General features: G+C 41.5%; 1 protein-coding gene across 4 annotated transcripts in view; it reads left to right on the top strand.

The window, feature by feature from the left end:
• Positions 1-9,967: 9,967 nt before the first annotated feature.
• The window catches only part of TP63 (tumor protein p63), a 237,211-nt gene continuing 233,213 nt past the window's right edge, over positions 9,968-13,965 (top strand). Inside the window, exon 1 of one of the 4 annotated variants that reach the window (XM_007502472.3) lies at positions 9,968-10,371. In XM_007502472.3, coding sequence (XP_007502534.1) covers positions 10,097-10,371 — 275 coding nt within the window. In that variant the 5' untranslated portion in view covers positions 9,968-10,096. The remainder of the gene's footprint in view (positions 10,372-13,965) is intronic. The other 3 variants (XM_007502469.3, XM_056807507.1, XM_007502470.3) reach the window with 3 other exon arrangements.

Below are 13,965 nucleotides of genomic sequence, written 5' to 3'. Positions count from 1 at the left end.
CTCTGATGGAGAGTCTCTCGCCATGCTCCAAACTCTTAGAGTCCTTCGGCTTTTTTTGGTCCCATCTACTCATCAAATGGATTCCTTCCTTTGGGATATATATGGAGCGTTCTCATTGCCGCTCAGTATAGGAATAGCCATCGTGGGTTAGTGGAAAAGTTATGGACTCAAAGGCAAAGCTTCTTGAGTCAAATCATGACGCCAACATTTAACACGTTGAGCAACTTTAGCCAAGTCACATATCTCTAAGCCTCAGTTTCTCCATCTATAGTATGAGGTATCTGGACTATACGATTGATGTCCCTGGTACCTTTAAATCTAATTATCTGAAATAGGAATGTGGACGGAGGCAGGGAGGAATTTCCTGACCTAATCACCCACCTCTCACTGTTCCCGTTTTACTTGATGCCTTAGCTTTAAGTTTCTTTCCACGAACATCCACATCAGTATTGTGGAAAATGTCACCCAGAAGTTCTTGGACAATAGGGAATGGGGCCATGACCAAAACCAGTGCTTGGAACATCAAACCATTGCCAGTATAGGCTAAAAAGTCCAGCCTCCACACATACCCAGCTAGCGGAGGGTACCCTGAAAATGGCATATGGAAGTTAGAATACCTCAGGGTGATCAGAGAGTGCAGAGATGGGGACTTTGAATAGCTCAGGGAATAACACTAACTACTGGAACACTTTTGGGAGACTGGAACAGTCCAGATTTCCAGAAGTTCCAAGGTCTGTCCCATTCGGTCCTGAAATGCCTCATAAGGCATGAAGATTTAGGACAGTAAAACTCAAACATCGATGAGCGGTAGGAATTTCATCCCCAGGAAGTTCAACACAGAAATGCAGGGGACCCAGGGTGATAGAAAAAGAGCCAACATCCCCACCCAAAAACACAAGAAGGAGCAGAGCCTGCCTGCCTGGACCCAAAGCTGCAATTCATCACTTAAGAGGAAAAATAATTTTGCATTAGGACTACATAAATACCTAGAATTCATGAAGCAATAATTAAAATTGATGAATAAATGATAGACAGATACAGAAAAGTAGACAGAATCCTTCCTGGATTCCTGGAAGAAAGAATTGGAGGGATAAATAGGTCAGAAGAGAAAGTGACAAACTAATCAATTAAAAGACGTCCTTAAAACTAGAAGAGACCAAAGAGCAATCAATGACCAACTGTTGAGAAAGCAAGCAAGAAAATATATATGTATATTTTAAGTTAAATAAAATGTAAAATCTCATTTTTAAAGAGAGTTGTAAAATAGATCAAAGAAAGATAAATGAAGAATTATTTTCCTTGAAAACTGGTATTAAAAAAATCCCTAAATACTCTTTTTTTAAGGAATCGTATAAAAACTCCCTACATCTATTAAACCATAAATGAGAGTTCTTAGGTTGCAATATTCCAGAAAGCAAAAGCTATAGGTTTACAAAACAAAATAGGTGATCATATGAAGCTAGGTATATTCCAACAGAGAGAAAAAATGGTTTTTAATAGAATAGAGAACTTTCAGACATTGTTTTAGTAAAATACCAGAACAGCAAAGGAATATTGAAATTCAAACACATGAGTAAAGAGAAACCTACTAAAGTGTTTTTGAGTTATTTATTTTTAAATATGATATGTAACCTATCATTCATATATATGATTTATCAGTATATACTAAATTATAAGAAATATGCTTTTTCAAAGGAAACAGATTCTCACATTAACTATGTCCAAAAATCTGTCTCGTTCTTTTTCCTCTCCCTCCTTCTCCTCCATTTCCTACTCAAGAACATAGGTAATATGATATTTCTCTGTTCACTGTGTTGTGAAATGACACATATTGCTTACACTAGAAAAACATTTATGGAGGAAATAAAGGGAAGAATGTTATGTTTCTATCCACATTTGGACTCCTTCTATGGTAGTGGATACCCTTTTTTCATCATAAATCTCTAAAGTTGTCTTGGATCTTTGCTTTGTTTGATAATAGTTAAGAGATTCAAAATTGATCATTATAAGTTCTTGTCATTTCTGTGTACAATTTTCTCCTGGTTCTACTCACTTCACTTTACATCTCTTCATATAAGTCTTTCTGGGTCTTCTGTGATCATCTTGTTTGTTATTTCTTATGACATAATAGTATTCCTTTACTTTCATTTATCACAACTTTTTCAGCCATTCTCCCATTGAGGAACATCCCTTCAGTTTCCAATTCTTTGCCACCAAAAAAGGACTGCTACAAATATTTTGAAAATACGTCGTTTCTTTTCCTTTTTCCTCAATCACTTTAGGAAATAAACTAAATAATGGTATTAGTGGGTAAAAAGGCATTCAGAATTTTGTAACTTTTTAAGTATAATTCTAGATATTGTTTAAAGGGCTCTGTGATGATGTGGTCCTAACATTTTAGTAAGAAGAGAAAATATGTATAACTTCATTATTTTAATTCATTAAAGGAATATTAAATTTCAATAAGAAAAATGGTTGTCCTAGGGGTAGGTTCTGTTCTGAAGCTTTTGAGAGAGGAAAGAGAAAGAAGGGTGAAAGAAATACACTTGTGTGGAAAGAAGGAAGGGATGCAACTCCATATTTCTAATCATCAGAGTTCATGAGAATATACAAACATGGAGATAGAGGTAAATGCTGTAGGCATTAGATGAACTACACTCTCATCCTTATTTGACAAGTGAGGGTTGAACACACGATTTAGTAAAGAAATACAAGTCTAAAAAATGGAAAACAGGTAACGATAAAGGTGGGATTAATAAGGAAGATAATATAAGGGATGACAACTGCAAGGAAAACCAACATTTTGATCATAAGGGATATTAAAGGAGAATAAAAATATTATAATTTTAAGGAGGGCCCCAAAACAGTGGAATGCCTAGGTAAATTGTGGTATTTTAATGAAAGGAAACATTATTGTGAACATAAGCAATGGTGAAACCGATAATTTCAGAGAATATTGGGTAGTGCAAACTGATGTAAAATAATCAGAAAAAGAACAATTTGCATAAGTACAACAACAGTGAATAAAAAAGTCAATAAAAAGAACAAAAAAACTTTGAAATCCTTAAGAGTTATGATCAATGGAAGGCAACTAGATGGCTCAGTGGATAGAGATGCAGAATTGGAGAAGGTGGGGCCTAGGTTCAAATGTGACCTCAAATACTTGCTAGCTGAGTAGCCCTAGACAAGTCATTTAGTCCCAATTGCTTAGCTAGCCCTTACCTCTCTTCTGCTTTAGAAATGATATAATTCTAATACAAGGTAAGTTGTTTTTTTTTCCTTTTAAACATTATTTTATTTTGTCACTTTCAAACAGTATTCATTGGAAACAAAGATCATTTTCTTCCCCCCTCCTCCACCACCCCTCCCATAGCCAACGCACATCCTTGATTCAAACTCATTTCCATGTTGTTGTTCATTTAGAGTCTCTCCTCAGTCTTATCTCCTCCAACCCTGTAGTCAAGCAGTTGCTTTTCCTCGGTGTTTTTACTCCCACAGTTTGTCCTCTGCTTGTGGATAGTGTTTTTCTCTTAGATCCCTGCAGATTGTTCAGGGACATTGCATTGCCACTAATGGAGAAGTCCATCACCTTTGATTGTACCACAGTGTATCAGTCTCTGTGTACAATGTTCTCCTGGTTCTGCTCCTCTCACTCTGCATCACTTCCTGGAGGTTGTTCCAGTCTCCATGGAACTCCTCCACTTTATTATTCCTTTTAGCACAATAGTATTCCGTCACCAACATACACCACAATTTGTTCAGCCATTCCCCAATTGAAGGGCATCCGCTCATTTTCCAATTTTTGGCTACCACAAAGAGTGCAGCTATGAATGTTCTTGTACGTGTCTTTTTTCCTTATTATCTCTTTGGGGTACAAAACCAGCAGTGCTATGGCTGGATCAAAGGACAAACAGTCTTTTAGCCCTTTGGGCATAGATCCAAATTGCCCTCCAGAATGGTTGGATCAGTTCACAACTCCACCAGCAATGAATTACTGTCCCCACTTTGCCACATCCCTCCAGCATTCATTACTTTCCATTGCTGTCATGTTAGCCAATCTGCTAGGTGTGAAGTGATACCTCAGAGTTGTTTTGATTTGTATCTCTCTGATTATCAGAGATTTAGAGCACTTTTTATGTGCTTATTAATAGTTTTGATTTCTTTGTCTAAAAACTGCCTGTTCATGTCCCTTGCCCATTTATCAATTGGAAAATGGCTTGATTTTTTATACAATTGATTTAGCTCTTTATAGATTTGAGTAATTCGACCTTTGTCAGAGGTTTCTGTTATGAAGATTGTTTCCCAATTTGTTGCTTCCCTTCTAATTTTGGTTACATTGGTTTTGTTTGTATAAAAACTTTATAGTTTGATGTAATCAAAACTGTTCACTTTACATTTTGTGACTCTTTCTATGTCTTGCTTGGTTTTAAAGTCTTTCCCCTCCCAAAGGTCTGACATGTATACTATTCTGTGTTTACCCAATTTACTTATAGTTTCCTTCTTTATGTTCAAGTAATTCACCCATTCTGAGTTTATCTTGGTGTAGGGTGTGAGGTGTTGATCCAAACCTAATCTCTCCCACATTGTCTTCCAGTTTTCCCAGCAGTTTTTGTCAAATAGTGGATTTTTGTCCCAAAAGCTGGGATCTTTGGGTTTGTCATAGACTGTCTTGCTGGGGTCTCTTACCCCAAGTTTATTCCACTGATCCTCCTTTCTGTCTCTTAGCCAGTACCAAATTGTTTTGATGACCACCACTTTGTAATATAGTTTGAGATCTGGGACTACAAGGTCACCTTCCTTTGTATTTTTTTTTCATTATTTCCCTGGATATCATTGATCCTTTGTTCTTCCAAATGAACTTTGTTATGGATTTTTTCTAAATCAGTAAAAAACTTTTTTGGAAGTTCCATGGGTATGGCACTAAATAGATAGATAAATTTGGGTAGGATGGTCATTTTTATTATATTGGCTCGTCCTACCCATGAGCAATTAATGTTTTTCCACTTGCTCAAGTCTAGTTTTAGTTGTGTGAAGAGTGTTTCGTAGTTGTGTTCATATAGTTCCTGTGTTTGTCTCAGGAGATAGATTCCTAAGTATTTTATTTTGTCTAGAGTGATTTTGAATGGGATTTCTCTTTCTAATTCTTGCTGCTGAGGTGCATTGGAGATATAGAGAAATGCTGATGACTTATGCGGGTTTATTTTGTATCCTGCAACTTTGCTAAAGTTGTTGATTATTTCAACTAGCTTTTTTGTTGATTCTCTAGGATAAGTTTTTTTTAATAAATTAATAACTCTGATCAATGCATGGATCAACCATATCTCCAAAGGATCTAGAGTGAAATATATTACTTCCTGGTAGGGGTAGTAATCTCAAGGTGTAGAAAGTGACATAGATTTATGGGCCAGACAATTATGCAGAATCTTGTTGCTGAATTATTCTCATTCATTGCAAGTATTTCATTATGATTTTTCTTTTACTTTTTTATTAGAGGATATCAGTAGTTATGCTAAAAATATTTTGTAAACACTCACCTTCTCTCTTAGAATCAATATTAGGTATTAGTTTCAAGGTAGAAGAGTGATAATAACTAAGGAATTTGCAGTTAAATGACTTGCCCAGGGTCACACTGCTGGAAAGCATCTAAGACCTGAAAAAATATTTTACTGCAAAGGAAACAGAAGGAAGTTCAAAAAGAACTATACATCATTATTATTATTTCAAAAGTAGAATGTAAGATTTGTTGCATATTTTTTAAAAACTGTTAAGAAATAGCAACTCATGGTTTCAAAATAATCTTTTTGTTTGTTTGTTTTCTGCCATGTTCATGGAAATAAACTTTTGGGTCAAATGTCTATATATATATATATATATATATATATATATATATATATATATATATATATATATATATATATATGAAGATATATTGATGTCTATTTATGTGCTCACCTGATCCTACTGCTTTCTCAAACTCTGGTCTTGTATCTCTTTTCCCTTTTATAGTCAAACTCCTAGAAGAAAAGTTGCTTGCCTTTTGTTCTCCTGGTCCCAGTTACTTCTCAGTCCTTGCTTTGGCTTGTGAGCTCATTGCTCAACAAAACATGCTCTTCAAAGGTACTAATGAAGATTTTTCAAATATCAAACTTATTGTCCTTTTATCAGTCTTCATCCTTCAAAGCACTGTACTCAATTGGCCACGCTCTCCTCCGAAACTATCCCCTATTCTCTGGGATTCCGAGGCATTATTTTCTCTCTCTCTCTCTCTCTCTCTCTCTCTCTCTCTCTCTCTCTCTCTCTCTCTCTCTCTCTCTCTCTCTCTCTCTCTCTCTCTCTCTCTCTCCCTCTCTCCCTCTCTCTCTTCTCTTCCTATGGGAGTATTTTTCTCTCTTCTCTACTTTATTATCATCCATATTCTACCTCTTCACCATGCATCTCTCTTGCCTCCATTTTTTGTACTTGGTGACCTCATACACCCTCTAAATTTAATTCTCAGCTCTGTGCAGATGGCTCCCAGCTCCCTATATCCAGGCCTATTCTTTCCCCTGATCTCCAGTTCTGCATTAGCACAACTTGGTTTACTGAAAAAGTTCAATGGGGCAGGTAGGCAGCTCAATGTATTAATACACAGGCATAGAGAGAAGAGGTTCTGAATTTAAATTTGACCTCAGACACTTCCTACTTGCATGACCCTGGGTGAGTCACTTAATCCCCATTGCCTAGCCCTTACTGCCTTTCTGTCTTAGAATTGATTCTGAAAGAAAGTGAATGTTTCAATAAAACAAACAAAAACAACCAATATGGAAAGCCCTATGTGAAATTATGGAGCACAATATAAGCAGAGAACATTGGGGATTTTAATGTAACAAATACATTAATCAATTTTAAAATTAAAAATATCTTTAAAAAAGACAGACAGAAACATACGTACACTGGCAAAGAAATCCCAGAAGGAAAATAAGTGCCAGCAGAGACTAATAACTCAGACACCTGCTGATATTTCGATCAGAGCTCTCTATTGTTTCCAATTGGATGTCTCAAGACTTGTGTAACTCAACATATCCAAAACAGGACTCATCACTTCATCCAAATCTGGCCTCTTTCAAATATCCTTCTTTTCTGTGATACCATCTTCCTCCAGGTCATCCTCAGAGTCTTCCTCCACTCTTCTATCTCTTCTTCCCACATATCTAAACACTTGTCAGGCTTCAGCCATTCTACCTCCATGGCATGTCTCCCATCTCTCTCCTCTTCTTCCACATGGTCATTGTCCAGTTCAAGCCCTCATGAAGTCTTGTCTAGACTACAACTAGTCCTCCAGTCCATTAGTATATCCCTTCTCTAGTCCATTCTCCATTAAACTTTGAAAACCATCCCAAACTGAAGACATCAATCCCTTGACCAAAAGCCTTTTGTCTCTGCCTATTGCCTCTCCAATAAAATACTTTGTCAGCATTTCCTTTAAAGTCCTGGACAATGTGACTGGAGCCTACCTTTACTCACTTTAGCCAAACTAATATTCTTTGAGAAACTCCGACCTCTGAAGTCCTGCCTTTGAGTTTTTCCACAAACTTCCTCCATTTCTTGGTTCATTCCCTCGTTTCTTCTGCCTTTAAAAATCTCCAGCTTCCTTCAAAAAAACAGCTCACATTTCACTTTGGGAAACTTTCCTTTATCCCCGTAGTGGTTGGCATTCTGTCCCTTTGTCAAAATAGCATGCGTGAGTTAGTACTCTGTCTTCCACAGCAGAATGTAAGCTTCTTGTGGTCAGGACCACTTGTTTTGTGTCCTTGTATATCCTCTAGGCTTAGAACAGTTGCCCAAATATTTGCTTAATTTCCTGTTTTCGGTGCAAAGAGCTAAAGGAAGGTGGAATCATTGGAGAAAAATCTTAGGTCTTTTTTCTTTTTTTCTGCAAATTGTCAGCACCTGACATGCTACACAGCATATAGTAAGTATGTGGTGAGTACTTATTTAGAGTGGGTTGACTTGGATTGGGCTGGCCCCCCTGAAATAATAGATCTTTGCCCATTTGATCTGTGCATAGGGAGCAATTCGCTAACCATGCATGTTAGTTTGAGGTCCTCAGGAGGAAGAGTAAGTCCTCTCTCAACTCTGCACCACCTCAAATCGCTCTTTTTTCCCTTCCAGGTTTCCTAACTGCCAAATTAGGAGGCTGCACTAAATGTGCTCCCAGATCATTTCCATCTCTAAATTCTTCGCTCCTGTATTCCTATGGCTCATCTAATTATCGAGGATCCCCTCTCCTCTGCTATGGGAGCTCCCCATTACCATGGTGCCCACTGGAATGGTCCAATAACACACTGAGATGAGTTTTGTTTGGCTTCATATTGAATGACTTCTCATTGGCGTGCACTTGCCCCCAGATTATTTCTAGGGCACAGTTAGTAGAAAAGGTCCGTCAATGGACACTATTTTGAAGGAAAGGGAAAAAGATTGGAACTGGATCCCTTAAGGGTTTTTTTTTCCCTTTTTCTCCTCTTCATGAAGACTGACCTGCTCCTGGGAATTCTCTTTCTCTAGCCTCTGGAATCCCAGGCTGTAACTTGAGATCCATCAGCTCCTATGTATTCAAAGCCCTGTCATCTATCGCCTGCCACTAAGTCGTCAATATTTGCCAAGTAGAAAAACAAAAAGAAGGAAAGGAAAGCGACTTTAATGCCAATTAACAAATCTATAATTAATTAGGAAAATGATCTTCCCTACAAGTTCTGCATATTGTAGTGCAAGCTGTTGAATTTGGCGCTGGCTCAGGCCTGCCAGTTTGTGGGATTCACAATTCACAGATGTTAAGAGCTATCAGGCTGAGCGTGGGAGGAGAGTGTCAAGCTTTAAATAGTTTTTCCCTGCCATCCTGGCTGAAGGAGCAAAGAAAATGTTTCCCTGTGGCACCTTCCAAGCCCAAATTTCCTCTAAGGAAACTTCTCCTTTTTCCAGGGAGGTTGCCCACCCGCCCGCCTGCCTGGCTTAGAAGGTTGGCATTTGCTGAGGTCAGCAGGCTCCCAGGTGCACCCTGGGGAGGGAGGGACAAGCAGCGGGGCCCGGAACTGGGACACTGGTGACACTCAGTCACTCCAACTCTATTTTCTTCTGGTGGAGTCAGTTTTAATTTAGCTCCTGATTCATATTTCATTCACTCCCCAAAACCACAAACCCAGAATAGGTCTGCCGAAGTCGCACACGGAGTAAGAGTGACAAGGTTACTTGGACTGCTCATTTCCTTATGGTAAATGTTCCCACATGGGGCAATATTTTGGGGTTCCTCTCTGCGGACCAAGAACTCACTTCAGAGACAGTCCCGTTGGTTTTGTTTTATTTTTAACCACATGTAGGCATTTGCCCTTTCAGAAATTTGGGGAGATTTTTCCTGAACTTCCAAGGCTTAGTGATTGATATATAGACTTGGCCACTTCTGTAGCCCTGGTGGAATTTTGTCGCTTCAGAGTGGGAGAGAGGATTTCAAACACTTTGGTATCTTTGTCTTTTTTTTTTTGGAAAGAGATGGGAGCAAGGAGCCAACTACCCAAAAGGCGAGAATTAAGAAGCTAAGGGTAGATTTTTTTTTCCACTTGTGTTCCTAGAGGATAATCATGGCTTCTATATTTAATGCGATCAAGGAATTTTCCAGTCTTTGCCATTTGAGATTGTGACCACAACACACGTTTGGCTGAAGGGGAAAAAAAAGACTGAAGGAGAAAAGAAAGTGGGGAAAACAAAGAAAGCTAGACTTCTGTAAGTGACTCCATTTGAAGCCCAGATGCAGCCCCAACAGGACGCTCGCTGAGGCTGAATCTAATCAGCAAGAGGCAAAAGCAGGTCATCTGGAGCGGAGTGGACACAGCAAGCTGCCCCGTTCCAAAAGTCCGAGCTGCTGAAATTAAACTCTGATGCCATTCCAGCAGCCAGCCAATCCCCAGAGAGATCAGAAGTTCAGAGATGCCACCAAGTTCCCCAGAGCAAATGTGGCTTCTCTACGTCAAGGGCTGGAGAGAAGATGTAGAGACAGGAGGAAAACAACACTGCAGAGGATGCCCAGCTGGTAAGAGAAGGCTGTTTGTGATGCTTGAGTCACCTGATGAATCTCATTGGCCATGGCCAAAGGCAGCCCCACCTCTTGGCACATGTAGGACAAGGGGGCCCGAAAGTTCTCTATCTCATAGCAGTTGACCTGCTTGCCTTGAGCCTTCTGGCTTTATCTCTCTATATATATGTGCATATATCTCCTAGGCATATGTGTGTATATCATCTCTCTTTCCCTGCTTGTCTACGCCCAAGAGAGCTGGAAGAAATGAATGTTGACCCTTCACCGTATCCCACCTTACCGTGCTGTCCTGAACCCTTCATCCAGCGGTGAGTTTCAGAGTATTGGAGGAGCTTTTAGTAGAGTTCCAGTGGAATGCCTTGTGACGGGATGAGCATTTCTTCTGCTTGGGGGAGGGGGGACAAAACCAAACAGGACAGAGCAGAAAGCCTGCCCCTTCTGGCCCAAAGCAGTGATGTGCTCCGGGCTTTCTAGCTTACTTGTATTCTGTCGTGGGCATCCTTTGTGGTTTCCTTTTCCGGGAAACCTCCAGAGGGAACAAGTGGTGATGGGTACAAATGAGATGGCCTTCTGCGCTGGCTTCATTAATTAGAATCGAGTTTGGAGGGATCATCGTTGGGTTTTTTTTCCCCTTGATTTCTCCCCTTCTCCCCAAAGCTCTTAATTCCCCAAGTAAAGTAGATCCTGTTGCCCGGGGTGGAAACCCTGAGGATCATATTCTCAGTGCAGTCGTCAAGTCAGAGACCTGGAGTCTCATCTGCAGGGGAACTGGTGAAGTGTGATTTAGCCATGGTTCCCCAGAGCATGCTTTGCTTTATCCTTTGGGCTGAGGCACTTGAAGCAGTAGCCTGCCCTCCTTTTCTTGGGTGGCAGACATTAGCTTTGTAAGCAGCCCGAGGCTTACACCTTATTATCTGCCTGTGACTCTCCCATGTCCATAGGCAGGGATCTGCTTAGAACTGAAAGGGAAGCATGCAGGATTCTCTCTCTCCCTCCCTCTCTCTCCCTCTCTCTCTCCCTCGCTTTCTCTCTCTCTTTCTCTCTCCTCTCTCTCTCTCTCTCTCTCTCTCTCTCTCTCTCTCTCTCTCTCTCTCTCTCTCTCTCTCTCTCTCGTTTCGAATTGAACTTGGCTATTTTTAAACTTGCAAATGTAATCTGAACAGTGTTTTTCCAGTCATAAAGTTACAGGGAGATATTCAGGTCCTAGATGGCAGGGCCGAAAACTGAATTGGAGTTAGAGGGAAGGTTGGGTTTAGAGTGAGGCTGGACTGAAGACGGGCTGGGCTGTTTCCCCCAAAATAACTTCCTGAAAGCAGGCTGAAGCAGGGGAAGAGCCAGGCTGAGGAAGGGCGACTTGTCATTCATCAGTACTTCCCCCCGGAGCCTCTGGCCCAAGCTCGGAGTGGGAGAGCCTGGAGCCCGCGTCCAGGCAGGGCTTAGTTTCTGTCACCCAGGCTGCCAGCTTAGGGCAGCGCTGTGATCATCTTCCCCAAGTTTAATTTGTCACCATGTTTGACACTAACGAGGCCTCAGCTGCTCTTCCTGGTCCACCCAGGCTTGGTGAGGGAAGCTGTGGGAGTGGAGAGGCAGGCCTGGAAAGGGGGCCTGGCAGAGGCCATCCTGCTTGGGAATAGCAAGGAGTGTTCATTTCTCCCCTGCCATCCACTGCAAAGACGGATAGCAAACTTGGGCTTGAAAATCCCCCCCAAAATTTCCTGGTGCTCTCTAAAGTGGATGAAGTCAGAGGGGAAAGAGAGAGGGGAGAGATCATCCCTATGTTCCTCTCTCTCATCCCAGTCTCACTCTATCATTCGGCTGGCTCTACTGAGATAAACTCCCCAACATCGGCCCCACCAGTAAGAATCCTGCACGGAGCTTGTCATCAGTTATCCCCAGCTCGTCCTCAGAAGAGCCCTGGGGAGTACATCCAAATATTGTCTCCATTTTACAGATGAGAAAAACGATAGAAGGTCAAGTGGTGGCACAGCTAGTGTCTGGGGCAACACACGGAGCTGCCACAAAGAGAGTAGCTTGGGTGGGAGGTGTGCTTCTCTGAGCATCTCAACACCTTCCTGCCTTCCTTAGCCCATGGTCTGGTGAGGAATAGCCCTGTCTGGCAATTGTTGTTCAAGTGACCAAAAGGAGCAAAGAAGTGCATTAACAAGGGGCTTGGCCTCAAGAGGAAGGAGGGTATCCATTCAGGAGTCCTCACTGCCTCTGAGTCTTCATTTCAGGATTTCAGACCCATCCAGAAATGAGCCAGGCCCCTCTCACCATTGATATCCCAAAGGTTACAATTAGTTAGAAATGATGATGAGGGGGCAGCTGGGTAGCTCAGTGGATTGAGAGCCAGGCCCAGAGACAGGAAGTCCTAGGTTCAAATCTGACCTCAGACTCTTCCCAGCGGTGTGACCTTGGGCAAGTCACTTGACCCACATTGCCTAGCCCTGACCACTCTTCTGCCTAGGAGCCAATACACAGTACTGACTCCAAGATGGAAGGTGAGGATTAAAAAAAAAAAGAAATGATGATGATTTCAGGATGATCAGAGAAATCTGCTGGATCTGGAGGAGTTTAGGGTCAGGGAGAGCGCAGAAGTATTTGTCTTCTCCTGAAAGCAGATTCTTCCCCCTTTCCAGGAAAATGATTTTGTGTGACTCAAAGAAAGAACAGCGAAACAATGGAGGACTAAAGTAAAAGTACATCATTCTAGGAGTGAGTAAAATGTCTCCTGAAGCTAGGAGGCCATCTCTTTGAAATGGTGCTCAATAAATACTCAGGGATCCATTGATGCTCTGTTTCATGTGATCAGTATCTCTATGGCAAATCATCTGAGATTTGCCATATGTTCTCCTTTAATGGTCAGATGAATGATTTGGTATTTGGGGCCAGAAACTGCTAGTTTGGCCTTGTTTTAAGGGTCCTGTGAAATGTCCCCAGCAGAGACATTTCTGATATGCTGGTCTGTCTGGGATGCTGAAGGAGTGAATGAATTGGAGCTGGTCATTCCCATCAGCCAGAGGCTGCAGTTCTCAGTTTACAAGACCTATTTTAGGAGAGACCATGTTGAATCACTTCACAGCCACAGTCACCTACAGTGTCAGATTTGTCTTTTCCTGACCTTGGCTTGATAAAGAATATTGAAAAGGAAGAATGGAAAACCCAGGGTGTTCTACTGCTCCTCGGACCCCATGTGCTTCTCCTCCCTCTGGGAAGGGCCACTGGGGGAGCTGTCTGGGGCCAATGATTAGGAAGGGTGGGTTGTCATGTCTCCAAACAAGGCCACTTAAATGTACATGGCTGAAAAACAATGAATTTTAGCCCCCACATATTGGAAGTCAGAGGGAAGGTCTCGCGACAGGCTCTGCTTATGGTGGTCTATGGTGTCCCATGACCATCCTTAGCAACTTTGATGAGAACATGGTGAAGAGGATGGTGTGCTTTTACCTATCAGAAAACTCCTTAAAAACCAGAAAGGCAAATAGGAGTAAGGAGCCGGGGTCTACTTACTCCTCCTGCAGACCAACAACAGTGAGCAGTAGAGGAAGAGACTCCGAAGAAAAGATGGTATAAGAACATTTCAGATAAGGAAACAATTTCAGTCCATCAAAGCTCTCCCCAGCTTGGGCATCAACTCTTGAAATGGCCTTCTGACTGCTCAAGTGGCCTTTCATCTGCTTCGGATCCACTCACAGGGGGTCGTGGGGCTCCACCCTATCGCTCCTTAGGATCAGGAATGATTTTTGGTTTGCCCTTCTATCTCCAGCACCAAATGGGATTTCATAATCATGGGATGATTAACTGCATGTGAGTGGCTGGGACCGATTTCCCAAGTAGGGTTTTACTAAAGGGAATCTGGGTCATGGTGGGAAGCATACTGGATGTGGGGTCCAGGGACCTGT

This window comes from Monodelphis domestica, chromosome 8, assembly GCF_027887165.1.
Source record: "Monodelphis domestica isolate mMonDom1 chromosome 8, mMonDom1.pri, whole genome shotgun sequence".
NCBI lineage: Eukaryota > Metazoa > Chordata > Mammalia > Didelphimorphia > Didelphidae > Monodelphis > Monodelphis domestica.
The sequence above is the reverse complement of the archived record's forward strand: the minus strand, read 5'-3'. Positions and strand labels throughout refer to the sequence as shown.